This window comes from Rattus norvegicus, chromosome 18 (assembly GCF_021556685.1).
Source record: "Rattus norvegicus strain SHRSP/BbbUtx chromosome 18, alternate assembly SHRSP_T2T, whole genome shotgun sequence".
Classification (NCBI taxonomy): Eukaryota; Metazoa; Chordata; class Mammalia; order Rodentia; family Muridae; genus Rattus; species Rattus norvegicus.
Genome location: NC_141551.1, coordinates 15,293,998 through 15,313,024, shown reverse-complemented (window position 1 = coordinate 15,313,024; position 19,027 = coordinate 15,293,998). Strand labels below are relative to the sequence as shown.

Below are 19,027 nucleotides of genomic sequence, written 5' to 3'. Positions count from 1 at the left end.
GTGGGAGGAAGAAGAGGATTCTAGGTCTCTCCACTTCACATAGTACTAATGACTTCAATTTTTCTGACTTTGTCTGTGTTCTTCCTTTCAAAAAAGCTTCTTCCCTTCACATATGTCTGACTCCCAGAGATCAGGGCTCAGTGCTTTTCCGTGGTGTGGGGGGTCACAGTATGATTGGGGGGGGGACACTGAAGAACTTTTGTCCAACTCATTCCCCAACACAGGCCTCTTCTCATCGCTCCACAGATGATTCTCAAGCCGAGCGACTCCTCAGCAGAGTTAGAGACCATGGGTCATTCTGTCTTCTTCTTTCTGTCCAACTCATTCCCCAACACAGGCCTCTTCTCATCGCTCCACAGATGATTCTCAAGCCGAGCGACTCCTCAGCAGAGTTAGAGACCATGGGTCATTCTGGGGAAGGCGCCCTCCCTTTATCTTTCTGGACTCTTCTGATCTTTTTGGCATTTTTTCTGCATTCCACGGACATTTCTTCCCCTTCACTCTGTGCGCACACGCACACACACACACACACACACACACACACACACACTGGTCATTTAGATCATCTTTTGGATACTGCAAAGAAACCTGAAACTCAGTATGTTAAAATAAACAGTGTCTTCTCAGCTCTAGCTCTCTTTCAAAACAAAAAAAAAACAAAAGAGGGGAGAAAGGGAAAAAAGGGGAAAGCCAGGAGGACCCAAAAAAAAAACAAAAAGCGAGTCAGAGATATCTCTCAGAGATATGTATTCTCTTTCTTCTCCTCCCACACTAACAGACTGGGCAAGCATACACACTGATCTTGTCACCTCTAACAATATTTTTTAAAACAATGTCAAAATCTTTTGGAGATGTCAGATTTCCAGGGGACACAGATTACCTGGCATATAGATATTTATTCCAATAGAAAAAAAAAAAGGGAAAAGGTTTCTAAGTAGGAAGCTAAAGTATGATAGATAATAAAGCTACCAATACTTACTATGACCCATAGCTAATCCATATCGACTGTAGTAGAATGGGTAGAAATAAAAAAATCTGTATCGTAATAGGTCTGATGGTGGGCTCTGCATTTGTGGTGGAAAGTTTTGGGTGTTTCACTGTTAATGGTCTAGCACACAATCGGTGTGTATAACAATGACCTCACTTCACAGGAACATATGTCATCTGGTAAAGTTGGTTGTTTACGGCAAGGATATTTCTAAAATATTTTAGAGGTTTTTTAAATCCATAAAAATTAAAATACTCCTCAAAGTTTTAGGTATGTATCCTCAATAATTTCAAATTTGAGGACAAGGACTCACGATAAATGATATGTCTGCAATAACATACAAACCACTCACTGATTCCCTTCGAACATCTCCATAAAACGACCCACACTTAGCGGTGTGTCAGTTCATAGTATGATCTGCTTTACTGGCAATTAAGCACTAAAATATTTTGGTCCAAATCTAAACAAACTACTCAAAAAATTTTCAGGACAAAAAACGAAATCTATCCTCAGGGTACTATCTTAGCAGGCAGCTATGAGACACGGCGTGCACGGCTGTGCCTTTTTAATATCCGATATCCAGATCATGAGACTCAGGACAAGTGGGTCATAGAACAATCAGAATGCTCACACAGACAATACTGAAAACCATCCAAAGGCATGAAAGTACTGCTACCCCCAGCACAGACTGAAGCACGGCACGGTTGGACCTGTTCCCTGTGAGGAGAAGGAAAGCTGTCCTCGCCACATACCTGCTGTGGGGGAGTTTGCATGGTGAGACTTCTTGGGCAGGTTGAAGATCTGCTCCCCAGGGTCAGGGGGAGGAATTGCATCCTGCCCTTGTCGAGCCTCAACAGGATCATACTCCTTCCCGTCATAGTTAGCATCGTAGAATTTCTTAAACCACTGAATAAAATCCAGGTTGTCTTGGAAACGCCCCTTCACCAGCTTCTCCACCGGGATTACCTGCAACGTCAGGTTTACCACATGAGTCACAAACCTCAGGTTAGCTGGGAGTTTTATGGGATTGTATCCTAAGAACCTCTTGCTTGCGATTCTCTTGTGAGCAGAAATTTTAGTGTTTTGTTTACTTTGATTCAGGTGCTTCTGTGGGAAACATGTGTGTCCAGTGCCTGCTGAGGCCAGGAGAGATCACTGACCGGATCCTCTGTAGCCATCAGATACTGGGGCTGGGAACTGAACCGGAGTCGTCTGTGCCAGTAGCAGGTGGTCCTAACCACTGAGCATTCCCCGGGCCCCACTGCCTGCAATTATTGACCACCGATTGTTCCCTGTCTTCTCAGCAGTATTCTATAATTAATATAACTTTTAACTATTTAAAGACTTGGTAAAAACAAAACAACCAACCAACCAACAACAACAACCCAGAAGCCCCAGAGTGGATTATCCTGTAAAACTGAATATTCCCTGAAAAAGGAATAACCCGAGTTGTCAAGACGAGGGGGACCTGCCAGGTCTGCTGTAGCACGTGCCTGTGATCCCAGCACTTGAGAGACTATGGCGAGATTATGAGTTTGAGAGCAAACTGAGCTAAATAGTAAGGTTTCGTCTCAAAAAGGCCAACCAACAAAACCAGAAAACAACAAATCCCAAGTCGAGGGACTTACCTCATGTATAGGGTATGTATAGTTATGTCAGGCCTGAGATGCTGTACTGTTTCCAAGTTGAAGTGTATTCCTATGGCCCAGTTGTATTGAGATAAACTCTTATAAGGAATATGGCTACCAGATACAGCACACGAACCAGGGGCAGGCCAGGAAAAACAGACACTGTGCTGATGGGGCATGTGGAACAGAGCTCATTAAAATGTAGACAAGCATCCCAGCTAACACAGCGCAGGACCCAGGAATGAGCCACCCAGGAGCACAGCTAGGGCTCCGTGGGAGCTTAGAGACAGAAAGGAAGATGCTCGTTAAGAGGGTCATGGAAGCACGCATCAGCTCCGGAGAGAGGAAGCCCGGCTTCTCGGAGTGAGCTTTCCACTCCAGCCCAGAGTCAGCCAGGATTCCCTGCTAACTCTTACAGGAACCCCTGGGATTTTGACAAAGGACATAGGAGGGACTTGACTACTGATCTGTAATTCAGTGGGTCACTGTGCGTTTTTATTAAAGGACATGGAATGGTTCCATGTGTCCCACATTGCACAATGGCTGGATTTTACTTCCCCTCTCACTGGGTGACGGGAACCATGAGAGAGCGAGGAACTAAGTTGTGACTCAGGATGCAAATGTGTGTGTGCATGATTCAGACAGAGGCCCGGTGCACGGGAACCAAAGCTTCATAGGATGATAGCATGAATGGAAACAGAGGAGACGAACTCTGCAACAAGTCCTTGCCACCTGGGAAACGATAAGCCATCGATGGTCATAAATGCCAAGGGGGCCACTTTAAAGACAAAGGAAAACAGTCTGTGCCTCCCTCCATGATCCACAACTTTACCAGCTCTGGGAAGTTTAACTCGGTTTCCTGTCCCAGGCATGGCTTCCTATTTCGGGGAGGGTCTTAACTCCAAGGAGAGAGCTGCTTGGGTACCTTCACGTCTGTGAGTGCCACTGCTGCAGTCTTAGGGTTCTCATGCCATGCTGGTGTCCCTCTCTCCCCTCTTTTAGAAGCTAGCACGATACTTTCTGGCGCCATGAACAACAATTAATGAAAAAAGAGGCCATAAATTTGAAAGAGAGCCAGGAGGGTTAACATATGGGAAGAAAGAGGAAAAAGGGAAGGAGGTAACAATACAATTATGTTATAATCTTAAAGGTAAAAGAAAGAATTGAAAAAAGAGAACAGAATCAATCAATCATAACTTGAACAAAAAAAGGAGGGAAGCAGCACCCAGGGTACACGCTCAGCTAAGTCATCGGTAATAAATTTCCCAAAAATGTTTAAGTGCAGATGTGTTACACACCAACAGAGGTGCAGAACAAAAAAGAAGTTTCTGGAAGGGACATTTTTCCATCAAGCTGCACCTGGTTCTGGTGCTGCCGTGTCCCCTCTTCTCGCTTCCCTTGAACCCTTGATGGAAGGATTCCTGCCCCATTCACACTTCCCTGGCTTCCCTGTGTATTTCATTACAGTTGATGCCTTTGGGATTTTACGGTTTGCTTGTGAAGAGCCTGACTGGGTAAGTGTCCTTCGTGGACAACTGAAGCAACTTGCTGCCTACGTGTGGAACCTTTACGTGATGGAGGCATGCAGAAGCTCTTGCTTCTCCACTTCACTTTGCATTCCTTGTTTCGGGGACATAAGCTTCAACCAAACCCTGGAGCAGACATGATAGGTACATGATACTGTGTCTCTCTAGGGATTTGACAATCCTGCGCTAGCATCTTGTGGCTAGGGGAGCTGATAGGCTGGGAGGACAGTCTCCTCCCACCGCAAACTTGGTTTTCAACATTCTTAGCTCTTCTGTGTGTCCACTTATAGGAAGATGCACAAAGCTCTCTGACTTGATTTACAGCAAGTTCCAGCCAGAAACCTATGGACTGGTGTTTCTCCTTTCTAATGAACAAGAAAGGATTTAAAAGGGAAAGAAAACAGGTGTTTCCTAAAAGTAAGGAGAGCTCCCATGGCTGGGTGGGCTGGGAAAGGACTACTTGGAAATTAGACAAAGGGGAAAGGAATAAAAGCTAAGACTTTTCAGAGAAACATTTTTTCTTTTTGATTTGAAATAGTGGTCTTGCATGTATTGTCCAGGATGTTCTGAAATTCTTAGGCCTGAGCAATCCTTCAGCCTCAGACTTCAAAGCAGCTGGAACGAACTACCCTGGGTGGCTAAGAGCATACAATATAGAAGATGAATTCTGACAAACGAAGAAGCCAGATTTTCTTGACATCCTGGGAGGAATGCTTCTTACTTAGGAAAGCAGTGAGCTGTATTGAATTATTAAACTTTCCTCCAGCCTTCATGTCTTATAACCTAGTATCTGTTTCTTACCCTGTGGCCTATTTATTCCTTTTATTAATATGTTTTTCAAAGAGTTTCGTTTCTTCTCTGCTGGCTTATCTCTTTCCCCTTATTCACAATTCATGGCTTGTTATGCTAGTTCATTCTAAGAGGTACAGCCAGTCATACTCTTCATGAGCGAGAAACCCTAAATAACGGACACATATTAGTAAGTGAACATCTGGATAGCAGCCAGCACTCCTGGAGAGACCAGTGGGTCTTAGCGCTGTAGGAAGCGGACACAAAAGATTTCCATCTGTGTCACTCTAAGGCAAAATTATAATCTGAAGGAGAAAAGCAACATTCATAAAGGCTGGAGTCTAAGGAATGCGCTATGCTGGCCGCTGTTGCCTGCATCCCCCAGGTACCTGAACCACAAGGAAGGAGGGTCCGAGTCCTCTACTACAGAGGAGTCCCGTTAGACAGTTAGAAAATGTAAATTACTTGCTTCAGTCTTGAAATGGAGATTCATATCCAGGATGGGTCCCCCAGTTAACAAGTTGTTTTTCCAAAGGAACAAAATGCTCAAAGAACTCCAGCGACATCTGGTAAACATAAAAGCTCCTCATTTGCAACACTGAGAAGGTAACAGCGGGCTATAACATTTAGGATTCCTGCTAAGAGGTTTGTCTAATGGCTGCAGGATTAAGGACTTCTTAAAACTAAAACCTCACATGCATAGGGAACTCAGAGCTGTTGTTTATGTATGTACAGACATCCTCCCGCCCCTCCCCGAGGGGGAGTTATCTAAGTATATCTCACATGGATGTGTTCTTAGACTTCTTCATTTTTTATTACAAAGTATTTAAGGGTGCTGGATAGATGGCGAAGGTATCTGTGGTGTTCTTTCAGAGGACTGGAGTTCAATTCCCAGCACCACGTTGGATGGCTCCCAGTCTCCTGTAACTGTGACTCCTGGGGAATCCCACAGCCTCTTACGGGCTTTGCAGGAACTGCACTTACACTACAGACCCACATATGAATGCACACACACACAATCCAAAACGAATGAAATATTAAAGGCAATTTTAAAGGGTACATGCCAGGGACATTAGCAAACCTCTTACCTTATCAACATTCATCCGTTTAAAGGACGCTTGCAGAAGTTTAAAGTTGTGGATATACTCGTGCTCCAACTTTGCTTGGAATTTTACTTTCTTCAAACTAATACAGCCCGGGAAGAGCATGTCCATGAACTGGCAGTAGGCCGCTCCTAGAAAGAGGCAATGAGAGGGACTGATAAGCCTGGCTTGTACCCAAGATGAGACGGCAGCCATGAGTACAGGCGATGTGTTACAGAGCACAGCCTCCTGCACACATTTTGCCACTACACCCTGTGGACAGCAGGGGTTGGGTAGCGGAGGGAAGAACCCGTCACTTCTTTGTCAGGGCCACCATGTCTTCGGTTCTCATGATGAGCATGTGGAGTCCTCCACAGATGCCAAAGCAGCTGTGTTAAGAACAATTCCTGCTGCGTCTATCAGGAAAGGGACACACCCTTGTCCTTTTATCTTGCTGCTGTCCTGCTCCCTGTCATCAAAGTGGACTTAAGAAGAAAAAGCACAGGACATGTAACCATGAGGGGGGTACACAGGGTCTTACAGGATGTGTGGCCCAAATACATATGCTCGTGCTGCTTCATGGCCATCCTGCAAAGTAACTCGGCTGGAAACTGTATCACCGAGCCTTCTAATAGCAGAAGCAGCTGCATGCCAACCTCGCTCTAGCCCAAGAGCAACAGGCTTCCCTCAGGAGCGTAGAGGAGGAAGCCAGCGATCTCCCGAAAAGCACAGATGTTCAGAGTCCTGCTGTTTACAACCGAGAGGGACGCGCACGGAAACGGTCAATGGGACCCTAAGGGAGAGTCTGTTTACCAAGGTTTTTACTCTTAAACATGAAGGAAGAACTATTGAAACGTGCCAATCTCAGCTAGGAAAAAAAAAAAAAAACCCCGGAAAGATGGCATTCACTTGGCTCTTATCTGAATGGCAAAGGCTAAGGACATTTAACGCCAGAAACTGTCACGACACCCGCCCCCCATCTCATAGAAAGAACAACTGTGTGCCAAGAGCGGGATCAAGTGGGACGTTTTCCTTTCTTTGCCGTCTGCAGAGAGCTTGCTCTATTTCTATGATGTGCTATTGATTAGTCTTTCTGGACCCTGAAGGGCCTCCCTCGTATTCGCCATCAAGCCTTCTGGAGGCCTTGTCTTCCTCAAGGGAGACTCCCCTTTGGCTAGGGCACCACAGCGTCTTCCACCAATCCTCAGCTGAGATGGAGTTCCAGGGAAGAGAAACCTAAAGGCTGTGGAACCAGAGACGCTGGGCTGGAGCAGCTTGTTCTTTGTAGGTAAGGCAATGAAGAATTGAAAGAGGCATCTGGCTTTCCCTTAGATGCCAACGCCATGAATTAAGCATTTCTTCTCAAGCAGATGGCTTCTCTTAAAAACAAGACAAGGCATAGCAAATCCAAACCCAAAACACCATGCTGGGGAGGTAAGAGGAAACATGAGGCTTGCAGAGAGGGGTTCGATTAGCTAATCCTCCTTTTAAAGGCGCCACCAGATGGAGCGCAGTTCACTTCCTCTCCCCCCTTGGTCTAATCCCGCAGGTGGTCGTGGGACACACCGGTCTCTGATGCACTCTGCAAAGTTATCCTCATTTTGCTGGAGGTTAGCATTAAAACTGCCTCTGGAGACCCTGCTTCAGACGACCGTCTGAATCCTTCACTTTCCAAATTGAAAATGAGCAGTAATTTTAGAGGGTGGGGTGGGGGTCAGTACAGTGAGGAAAGTTAGAAAAACCATTCACCATCTCTAACAGCCAGCACCAAATGGTAACCAACCCGTATTCCAACAAATGCCATTCTGATTTTTTCAGAGGTAGGGTCATACATTTACTTATAAGGTATAAATGAAAATGCTTTGAAAATGCAATCGTACCTATCTTTACATACACCTTTGTTTCTTCGGTGCTGGGAATCACACCCAGGGCCTGTTCGAGCTATGCAAGCACTCTACCACACCCAGGGGCATTTTCTGGGTCACTCGATATTCTCTCTCCAACGTTTTAACGGCATTCTGGTATTTACATCATGCTTAGCAACTTCCCCCAACCAACATCCCATAAATATTCATGCATAGATTCTGTAAGTGCTTTTATGATCTCCAGTTTTACATTCGGATTCTGGATCCATGTGGAATTTATTTTGGTTTGTGATAGAAAGTATGGTTCTAATTTTAGTCATTCCAAATGTTAGTGGGAATCTGTCATTTTTTTTTTTTTTTGACTCCTCTGCATTTGGGCGCATTCTTCCTGGGGAGATGCTACAGGGCCCCGCCTCATACCCCAGAAGGAGAATGTAGGTGAGTCTCCTTTTCCTGCCTTCGCACTAACACTGAGAGCCCGCGTCCCAGGCTCTGCTGGGCACGTTTCTATCCCCATCCAATGGAGGGAGTGAGAGAAATGCAGAGATAGGGGTTTAGCACTGTGGCAGCAGGATGTCTAGAGCAGAATGTAGTATCTTAGTCTACCATCCTCTTCTCCAGGCACAAGGAGGTTCCTTCAGCACTGACCTTGGCTTTCCAAGGATCCCAACCTACCCAACATCTTCCCTAGACATTCTTTTCTCCATAAGCTTGCAAAGATCACTTTCCGTAGAGCTCATTCCAAGCTGCCAACTGATACCAGCCAGGTCCTGACACCACCTGTGATGGGTCAGTCTACACTGGATTCCAGTGGATAAAGAACTCGTCGTTACTATGGTTACTCTCCTAATGCAAGTGCTGGGGGCTCTTTTTTTTTTTTTTTTTATCTAGGGAAGTCATTTTTCTTTGTCACAACATGTAACATACAAGCCATCTGGGCATACAACTGGAAAGTCTTATTGCTATTAATATTAAAATATTTTGTGGTAAAAGTTAAAAATAAGAGTCAATGTTTTTAGCATAATTTTTGCATATTTATATTCAGCCTCACTCATATTTTTAAAGGTGTAATTGTAGACTATGAATTGTGTGGCTTAAATGTGTCCTCACGATAGTCTTATCTTCTTTGTTATGTAAACTCTATGCTCTGTATTAACAGAGCCTGTGTTTTACAACTTCTCCTCTCTCACTGGGTGGTGGTGGTCCTCGTCCTTAATCCCAGCACCTTAATCTTGGGAGGCAGAGGCAGGTGGATCTCTGAGTTCAAGACCAGCCTGGACTACAGAACAAGTTCTAGGACAGCCAGGGCTACACAGAGAAACCCTGTCTCAAAAACCACAAAACAAAACAAACCCCCATAGAACAAGCAAAACGAACAGTGCTTCCCTCCTTTTGAAAATTAAAAAAGTAATCTCCATTTATTCCTTCCATTGTAGTTTTGAATTGAAAAGGCATACAGGAAATAGCCTTTAAAAACATTCAATATAACCCATACACTCAACCTTTCAAATGTGCGATTTGGCCAGTGGGTCAATGTATTCACATTCACAGGACTGTCAATCCAATACCAGGTCTCTAATTCCAGATTTTTAACACCACACGCAGACCTCACAGCCACTGGCACCACTCTCTCTGTTCCCCTCCCCTGCTCACTGGCAACTGTTACTCTAACTTCCACGTTCTGCCTTTCCCCAGATCTCACTTAAGGGGAATCTCACTTTGTGACCCTTGAGCTTGGCTCTTTTCCTCGGAGAAACCTTTTAAGGTGCATCAGACCTCCAACCCTTTCTGTGGACGGTATTCCACTATATAACTCCTATCACATCTATCGCTCCATCACCAGCCGGGCATCTGGGCCATTTGGGGACTGTCGGGCAAAGCTGCCGAGAACATTTGTAGGTTCTTGCGAGGCGTATGTTCTCATTGGCTGTGAGGAGGAGTTTCTGGTGAGTCACATGGTGTGTCTGTGGTAAACATCCTGAAGACTTGCCCATCTGTTTTCCAAGGCAGGCATACCATCTTATTTTCCCACCAGCTCTGTACGAAAAATTCCACTCCACACTGACTGCTGTCTGCTTGGATCCTCGATGTCCTAGTGGGTGTGGTTGGTGCCTCAGGTGGATTTCACTAATTACTAATGGCGCTGAACACCTTCCTAAAGCACCTCTGGGCCACCGTAGACTGTCTTTGGAGGCTTCTTTGCAAGTTCTTTGCCTGTGCTTACACTGAGGTACGCTTTGGTTGAGTGGTGGGAATCCTAAGTTCCAGACACGGCTCCTTTATCGGACATGAGGTTTGCAAACGCTTCCTGCCTTGTGTGGATTCTCCCAGACAGTATCACCTCAAGTGCATGCTTTCAGTTTTGAACTAAGCCAATTTAACCCTTCATCGCTTGTGCTTTTGTTGCCATGGTAAAGAAAGAACAGCCTGCTCCAAGGTGGGCGAAGGTTCACACCCACACTGCCCAACCCAAGGTCAGACACACCCACACTGCCCAGCACAAGGTCAGACACACCCACACTGCCCAGCACAAGGTCAGACACACCCACACCACCCAACACAAGGTCAGACACTCCCACACCGCCCAGCACAAGGTCAGACACACCCACAACGCCCAATACAAGGTCAGACACACCCACACTGCCCAACACAAGGTCAGACACACCCACACCGACCAATACAAGGTCAGACACACCCACACTGCCCAACACAAGGTCAGATACACCCACAATGCCCAACCCAAGGTCAGACACACCCATACTGCCCAACACAAGGTCAGACACACCCACACTGCCCAGCACAAGGTCAGACACACCCACACTGCCCAACACAAGGTCAGACACACCTACACTGCCCAACCCAAGGTCAGACACACCCACCCTGCCCAGCACAAGGTTAGGAACACCAGTACCCAATGCTTTCTTCCAAAGGCTTCATGATTTTAGTTTTTACATTCAGGTTTATGATCAATTTTTGAGTTGACTCTTGTGGATAGGGTGAGTTTAAACATTTCATTGTTCTGAATTTGAATACTGTCATCCCAGAATCATTCATAAATTTAAAAATTGACCTATTTATTTGGAGGGGGTGGGTATACATGTTTTGCTTGAATGTCCATCTCTCCAAGTAGGCCAGAAGAGGACACTGGATCCGCCTAGAAGTTGGCAGCTGCGAGTCACCACATGGGTGAGAAGAGTCAAACCCAGGTCCTTTGCAAACATCAAATACTCTTAACTACTGAGCCACATCTCTGGTTCCCTCCCATCTGATTTTGTGAAACTAATCAACATTTATCCAGGTTCTCTCATGGAAAAATTAATTAGCTTATAATTAGCTTATATTTACTTAACCCCTTTTCTTCTTGATTTCCAAGACTACTCTACCTATATATCTAGCCTTATGCCAGTAACATACATTATCTTGATTACTGTGTCTCTGTAGCAAGTTTTGAAATCAAAAGTAAATCCCCTGGGGCAGGGGTGTAGCTTGGCAGTACAGTCTCTGCTGATTACCCAGAAGGCCGTGGGCTGAATCCCTAGCTCCTGCCCCACCCCCACACCTCTGTTACGGTGTTGGTGTTAATTTATGTGTTCATATCTGCAGTTTGTTTTATCCACTGTGTTTGGTGTGCATGCTTAAATCAGTTTTTCTACGTAGTTTCCTTAATAGTAAGTGATTTTTTTTTTTGATATCTGGCTAATTTTTGTTTGAAGTTTATTTTGTGAGGTATTGGACAGTGACACTCACAGGCTCTCTAGTTACATGTCCTTTAGCAGTCCCTCACCTAAGGCTGCTCGTCTGTGAAGGTGAGGACCCTGTTCTTAGTCATTTGCTGGTCTATATTCTGACTAGAGAGCCGAAACCATTAACGCTCAGTAATCTGTGAAACTCCTACCATCTGATGGGTCCTCATTTGCTTAGCAACTATTCTAGCATGGTCTGCCCTTCCCTATAACCTCTTGGATGTGTTACTTTTCTCTTCAGTGTGCAGAGAATGTTCTGTAGCACTGAATGAGCAACCCAACCAGTTAGTGGGCCAGTGAAACACACAGCTAGTTCTCAGAAATAAGTATAAATGGACAATAAACGCATGAAAAAGTGTTCGACTTCAACAGCCACTAGAGAAATGCAAATTAAAGCACATTAAGAATAATAACTGTAATCATCAAGTAAGCAAATACTAGAAATGCAGATGAGGTGGCCAGAGGAGAACTCTTTTGTTTTTTTTTTCTTTCTTTTTTCTTTTTTTCGGAGCTGGGGACCGAACCCAGGGCCTTGAGCGCTCTACCACTGAGCTAAATCCCCAACCCCCAGAGGAGAACTCTTACACACTGCTGGTGGGAATATAAGCTTGATACTTGGTCAGAATATTCTGTGTTCCGGAGGCAAAGGTAGGCAGCTCTGTGAGGTAAGTCCAGCCTGGTCTGCAGAAGGAGTTCTAGGATAGCCAGGGCTATACAGAGAAACACTGTCTCAGACCAAAAAGCAAAAAACAAAAAACAAAAACTCACTACCACCAAAATATGTGTGTGTGTGTGTGTGTGTGTGTGTGTGTGTGTGTGTGTATTAGCCACAGATGTTTAATACTAAGGAAATACTCTTAAATTTTACTAGCAATTAACTTTCACTGAATTTTATCAACAATCAGGGAAAAATCTTTTTCCTTTAGTTTGTTAATATGATCAATCATATCCATTGACTTTCCTTTTTTTCTTTTCTTTTATTGGAATTTTTAAATGTACACTTCGAATGTTATCCCCTTTCCTAGTTTCCCCTCCAGAAACCCCCTATCCCATCCCCTCCCCCTGCTCCTATGAGGGTGCTCTCCCACCCATCCATTGATTGTCTAGGTCTGAGCTCTGCACTTCTGGAATAATCCTCACTGCTAAGCCTTCAGTGCAGGGCTATATTCACAAACGGGATTTGATGTGCGTATTTTCAAGTGAGCTGTCTGTGGCGCTGTGTTCTGCCTTCTTGCCATGGTTCCTTTACACTGGAAAGATAAGCTGGGATGTACTTCATATTGTTGAAAAGCTTAAGCACCAAGGCTACACTAAATGGTGTGCTTGGAATCCTGACTGCATAGCTTTCTGCCTGTACGGCCCAAGCTTTCCCCGACTTCCTATGCATTACACAGGCATATGGGCGTTGGGGCAGGAGAGTAACTGCCCTGTAGGCAGGACACATAGAAAGAATACCGCCTGTGAGCTCCTCCAGCAAGGACATGCTACGTGGACATTTAGATGTCATGACACACGCCAGCTTTTCTAGACTCAGAGGAGATCCTGGCCGACTTGTGGAGCTGTGCAGAAGTCATGTTGCTGGCCCATGTGTGTGTGTGTGTGCAGTAGATTACTTTCAGGTCTTGTTTCCCTGTGTCTTTTAAGGGTATGCTGATTACACATCGTAAAAAGAAAATCTTGAAGTCCGTTGAGCCCACCAGCAGCACTTTAAAGGTACTCACAGGGACAGGAGCTTTACCACAGAAGGACCCACACCAGGTTCCTACTGTGCTCTGGGTCTCACCTCATCTTCTTGCCTTCCTACTGAGTGGCTCCTGCAACAGCCCTCGGCCTTGCTTGCTCTGCTAATTCCCCTCCGTAAAGATCTTCTATGAAACTCCGAAGTGTGCTCTGGTACCACGGGAGTTTGACAAAATAAAGCAAAACCAACTCTCTCAGCCTCACACACACCACTGAGCCAGTGGAGCAGAGCGGGCCCTCTTCCTCCTGTTCCCACTCCTACTGCTTCCTGTGCCAGTTCTACTCCACGGCTAGCAACTGTCCTCCAGTCTTACATTCTGGTCAGAGTTGTCCACAGTACACCCATTACAGAATCAACCGCTCTCTCGTCCGTCATTCTACTCAACCTCATAACGGCATTTGGCCCCCATTCTTGAGACCCTGAATTTTCTCCCTTTATTAGAAAAAAAGCACTGTTTCATCTATGTAGCGGGGCCAGTTGGCACACACCTTTAATCACAGTGCCCTGAGGGCAGAGGTAGGCAGATCGGGTCTCTGGGTCTGAGGCCAGCCTAGTCTACAGAGCTAATTCCAGAATAGCCAAGGCTACACAGGAAAAAAAAAAAAAACAACAAACCGAACAAACAAAACAAAACAAAACAAAACAAAACAAAAGCCCAAAACAAATAGATGGCACCTAACTAGAACAGTCAAACACCACTTCCTCTGCTGGGAAGTCTTAGTCAGCCATCGATGGTTCCCTCTCAGGTACATGGATCTGGGTTATTTCCTTAGCCCGGATATGACACGGTCTGTTTTCCTTGAATTCTAGTTTGCCACGGTTTCTACAACTCAATCTCGATGACACTGTAGGAGCGCCAGGTGGCTTCTTATGAAGCTACTGTAAGACCCACATTCCTTCCCCAGGGCACCATGCCCAGAGGACACAGCTCTACCTCACTCCGAGGCTTCCCCTAGGACGCTCCTTTCACTGCAGGCTTCTCAGCTTTTCCTGGGACATGCCCTTTGGTTCTGCATCAGGACCTGTACACCCTGGGGCCACCTAGAACCTTATGCTCTGTTTCCTTCAACCAGAGAGCAGAAGGCACTGTCTCAGAGAGGTCTTCCTTCCTGGCGCCATCTGAGGTAGCCCTACTTCCCTCCTTATGACCTCGCGCTGGTCATATCTTATGTCCTATGTATGTCTCTGTTAGTTCTTGCTTCACCTTCTACAGGATGTAGTGTTAGAGCACGTTTGCCCCTGGCCCTTGTCCCTTTTGTACCTAAGCATTTAATATAGCATTTGAAACCAGAAGATTCCAGTAATTATTTGGATAATGAATGAAGCTCAGAGGCTGGGAAAATGGCAAATGGAAATGTTACCAAAATCCCCAGTGAGACAGTACAAGAGCTGCTAGGTGTTCTTTTAAGATTTGGTGTTTTCCTTTTATAAAGACTAAACAAGTATCATACCAAGTCTTCAGAGAACGTAAAAGGATAAACATTGAAAGACTAAATGCAAGATGAATCAGTGCAACCCAAGGGGAGGATGCTATGTCCACCAAGAGGCTGGTTGTAATGTGCTGCCCTCAGAAGCCATCGGCACAATGTGCTCGCGTTAGGAAAGGCGACGAGAGTTTAGAGACGGCTTGAAATAAAGGAAACAGTCCTGCTTCTCCATAGTGCTGGGCTACATCCAGCCCTGAAGCCTTCAGATGGTCTCAGCCATGACCATGACATAGCTGGGGACATGAATTCCAACATCATAGGAGGCATCAAAGGAGGAAGGCAGGGTCAACAAGGAACAGTTAGATGCAGAAGCTGTGGGGATCTGATTGACACTGTTTATCTGTGAGGATGAGACGTGTGGCAAAACCTCTTGTTCCCCAATCCCCTCCAAGGGCAGAGTGAGCACCAGAGTAAATGGGCATTTTCACATGGAGGATTTCAGGTCAAAGGGGGCGGGCATTTAACAACACAGCCATGGGAGGATGTATTATACCAGAAATATAAGATAGAAAACACCCATACATGCCTATACAATCTGTTAGTGACTGCACATGGGTTTCCATCATCCTGACACCGCACAGGACCCTTATGAGGTGTTTTCTCGAGAATGCCACCTTACAGATTTGAGGACATGCTCAGGGTACCATCTGCTAATCAACAGCAAAGCAGAATTTAAACTCTGGGGCACCAGTTTTCTGCCAACTTGACACGCGGTGGACCCACGTGAGAGGAGGGAACATCAACTGAGAAAATGCCCATGTATGGTTGCTCCAGGTAAGACTGGGGGGACATTTTCTTAACTGATGGTGGATGTGGGTGGGCCCAGCCCAGTCTGAGTGGTGCCATCCTCGTCTGGTGGTCCTGGGTGTACAGGAAAGCACACTGAGTAAGCTGAAGGGAGCAAGCCAGTAAGCAGTGCTCCTCCATCTTCTGTGCCTGCCTCCAGGGCCCTGCTCGAGTTCCTGCCCTGCCTTCCCTCTGCGTTGGACTGTGACATGTTAGTGTAAGTCAAATAAACTTTCCTCTCCAAGATGCTTTTGAACATGGCTTTTGTTTGTTTGTTTCATCACAGAAACAGAAAGCGAACTGAAGCACTTGCTTATTATACAGCAGAAAATTAGGCTGGACATACTGTAAATCTACTTCAACGGTATAGAATCAGAAGCATTCCATTTAAGTATAGACGGTGTGTGCATAAAGTTAAATAAATGTCTCCTTTCTCTCTGTTCCTATTGTTCTCGTATCTCTTTTCCTCTTCCCCTCACCTCTACTGTTGAAAACACACAAACCTACCTACCTCGCAGTTCATTTCCCAGAATGCAATGTGATTTGTAGTGACCACATCAAGCCTGACATCAAGGCAGAACCCCAGGTTCTGCCATAAGCAGCTACCCAAACTGCCTATCTAACTCCCATAGGCCAAGGAACTAGGCAGAGGTGCCAAGCTGCTGGGGGACTGGGTACAGCTAATCTTTCCGTTAATCTTCCTACTCGATGAGGGGCAGAGAATCACAGCCTTAATTAAAAGAATTAATTGGGCATACTGATGTGGTCCTCTCTTTCATTACAGGAATCTTAACAGGTAAAGAACTGTTAGAACGCCGCCACACTTTCTTAAGCATCTATCCAGGAGGAGGTGGGCGGAGGAGGAGGGGAGCGGAGTGCCAGCCCTTGGCTCCGAAGCCTTCCCCATCTTGAATACGTTGGACATGCCATCACACCCTCTAAGCCAACGATATTCTCATGTGCAAAACGTTAGGGCTGGATAGAGTGCCCAGCTCTAAACTTAGATGATGATCTGATTCTCGCTCGGGCTGCCACCAACTTCTCCTTCAAAGGCTACTTGAAGTTCTCTGCTAATCAGAACAGGACGTCTCACCTACTCATGTCTCAGACTCTCGCCAGCATGGTTGCTTCTGGCCTCCCCGTCTTTTGTTGTGGTTTATGTCAGAGAGGCCCGGTGTGCTGCATGCTCCCAGGGGCAGTAGGGGCTCCTCTCCTCTCTTGGTGACTTATTTCCACACACTCCTTTCTGAGCTCCTGATGGTCTCATAAATTAACAATGTAACTGTTTTCAGCCATATCTCAACAGCCACATATTAGCAATTAAAACAGCTTTCATGAGAGCATGATGGGTTGGAGGCTCGGTACACTACAGACACAGAGGCCTACTGTCTCTCTGTATTTGGCCTGGTCACTCTTTGAACCAATGCTTCTGTAGGACTGCATCTGCCACCAAAGCCCAAACCTCCTAGTGGAGGAAGTGTCCCTGTGGGAAATCAGGGCTGACTAAAGAGGAAAGTGATACTTCAAAACATGAGGTTCTGTTTCCAGCAGTCAGCAGAAACCTCTACCCATATACACAGACAGACAGGCAGACAAGAGGCAGAGATAGACAGACAGACAGACACACAGACACCACATACACCACGCATGCTTTAAGAGTTCAATTGTGAAGCTGGAGAGAGTGTTGAGTCAGTAAGTGCCAATCACAAGGCCCAGAGTTTATCCCCTAGGACCCATGTGAAAACCAGGCTTCGGTGACACGAGATGACTGCATTCCCAGTGCTGGGGCAGCAGTAGGAGCAAATCTCTGGAACTCACTGACCAGCTAGCCCAGCTGAACTGGTGAGTTCCAGTCCTAGTGGGAGACTCCCCGCCCCCCTCATAAAGGAAAAGTGGATGAAGCTCATTGGCCAGCCAGTGTAGCCAATCAGTGAGCTCCAGGTTCAGTAAGAGACCCTGTATCAAAAAACACCATCAGGAACAAATAGAGAAAGACATCCAATGCTGACCTCTGACCTGTGCACGCACAAATACAGTAACTTGCATCCCTGGGTATGCATGCACGCACACATGCACGCTTTCACACAAACGTATACATACAGGCCCACGCACTCTTCCCCAACACAGAGACCTGCAGAGCATCACTCACGGATAGCCTGACTGTAGGGATTCTGATGATGTGGGACAATCAGTGGACACTCTGAGTAGATAAAAGTGCTGCTATGTCACGGGAGACAGAACATTTCTTCTCTCTTCCAAATGGAAGTTTGGGGGCAGTAGAAATCAAACTCCAAAGAGACCTTGGCTGAGATGTAGGATGGACTCTTTATTAAAAGGTAAACTTTGGGGAGACACAGAGAATGTACGACAGCTGAGGCTTACGATATGAACAAGGACTGCTGTTTACATGTTACTTGGAGAAGCAACTTTCTCAGAAACTCGCCATTAAGATGGCGGATTGAAAGTCAGCGCATCCGTGTCAGGCACACTAACCCCAGCATTACGGTCACCGGTCTGTTAGTGGTTTACCCACCCACCACAGCTGAAGAGTAAGACTGTTGGCTGGAAACATTAGCTGAGTTTCTACCTAAGGACTAAGCCAGTTCTGGATACTTTAAGTTTCACGCCCAGTTCCCAACGTGTGACTTCTGTTCAGGCAACACGTTCATCAAGTTTTACTAAACCTATCCGGCCTCCCGCAGTGACACTTGGCTTCCACAGCAGAGTCCAGAAAGTAAGTGTGTGTGTGTGTGTGTGTGTGTGTGTGTGTGTGTGTGTGTGTGTGTGGTGAGTACAAAATGTCACCGGCTTCCACAGAGCTCAGTGTTGTCAGTGTTGAAACTGGAAGCATAGGTCTGAGTCTGAGACCACAGCTAAAGTTAGAATTTATCATTCCAGACCGGGCAGGGGGTGGGGAGACCTTAACACAAGTCTCTATCACAAATAAAAACAAGTTAGGAAGGTATAAACAAAACCTACTGGAGAGAGATTTGGGTTTTTTGCTGGAGTCAGGAAGAAAGAAGGTTCTGGAAGGCTCTGCCATCACGGCTCTGTCTTCCCACCTGCACTGGAAGGGTCTCTACAAGCTTGTTTCTAATGTCATCTCTAAGCTTTCACAGAGAAAGCTTTGTTCTGTCTACCTGCCCGTGCTGGTTTGTTAAGACAGGCTGACATAAGGTAAGTTGGCCTTACAGGCAGGAATCTGGAAAGAGTGTCCACGTGTAACTTTTGTGATGTGGTCACCTCTGAACAAATGCCCATCTGTAGGTGGCACATGGGGATGCCCCTCTGCTTATTGGTGAATGAAAAACCAATAAACGTCTGGGTATGGTGGCTTATACCTTTAATCCCAGCACTTGGAGGCAGAGGCATGTGGATTTCTGTGAGTTCGA

General features: G+C 45.9%; 1 protein-coding gene across 4 annotated transcripts in view; it reads right to left on the bottom strand.

Annotated features, from left to right (window-relative positions):
• The window catches only part of Mapre2 (microtubule-associated protein, RP/EB family, member 2), a 139,304-nt gene that overhangs the window by 34,082 nt on the left and 86,195 nt on the right, over window positions 1-19,027 (bottom strand). For all 4 annotated transcript variants that reach the window (XM_087593468.1, XM_087593465.1, XM_087593466.1 and 1 more), the window contains 2 exon segments: window positions 6,020-6,165; window positions 1,741-1,954 (listed from right to left, as the gene is read on the bottom strand). In XM_087593468.1, coding sequence (XP_087449594.1) covers window positions 1,741-1,954; window positions 6,020-6,165 — 360 coding nt within the window.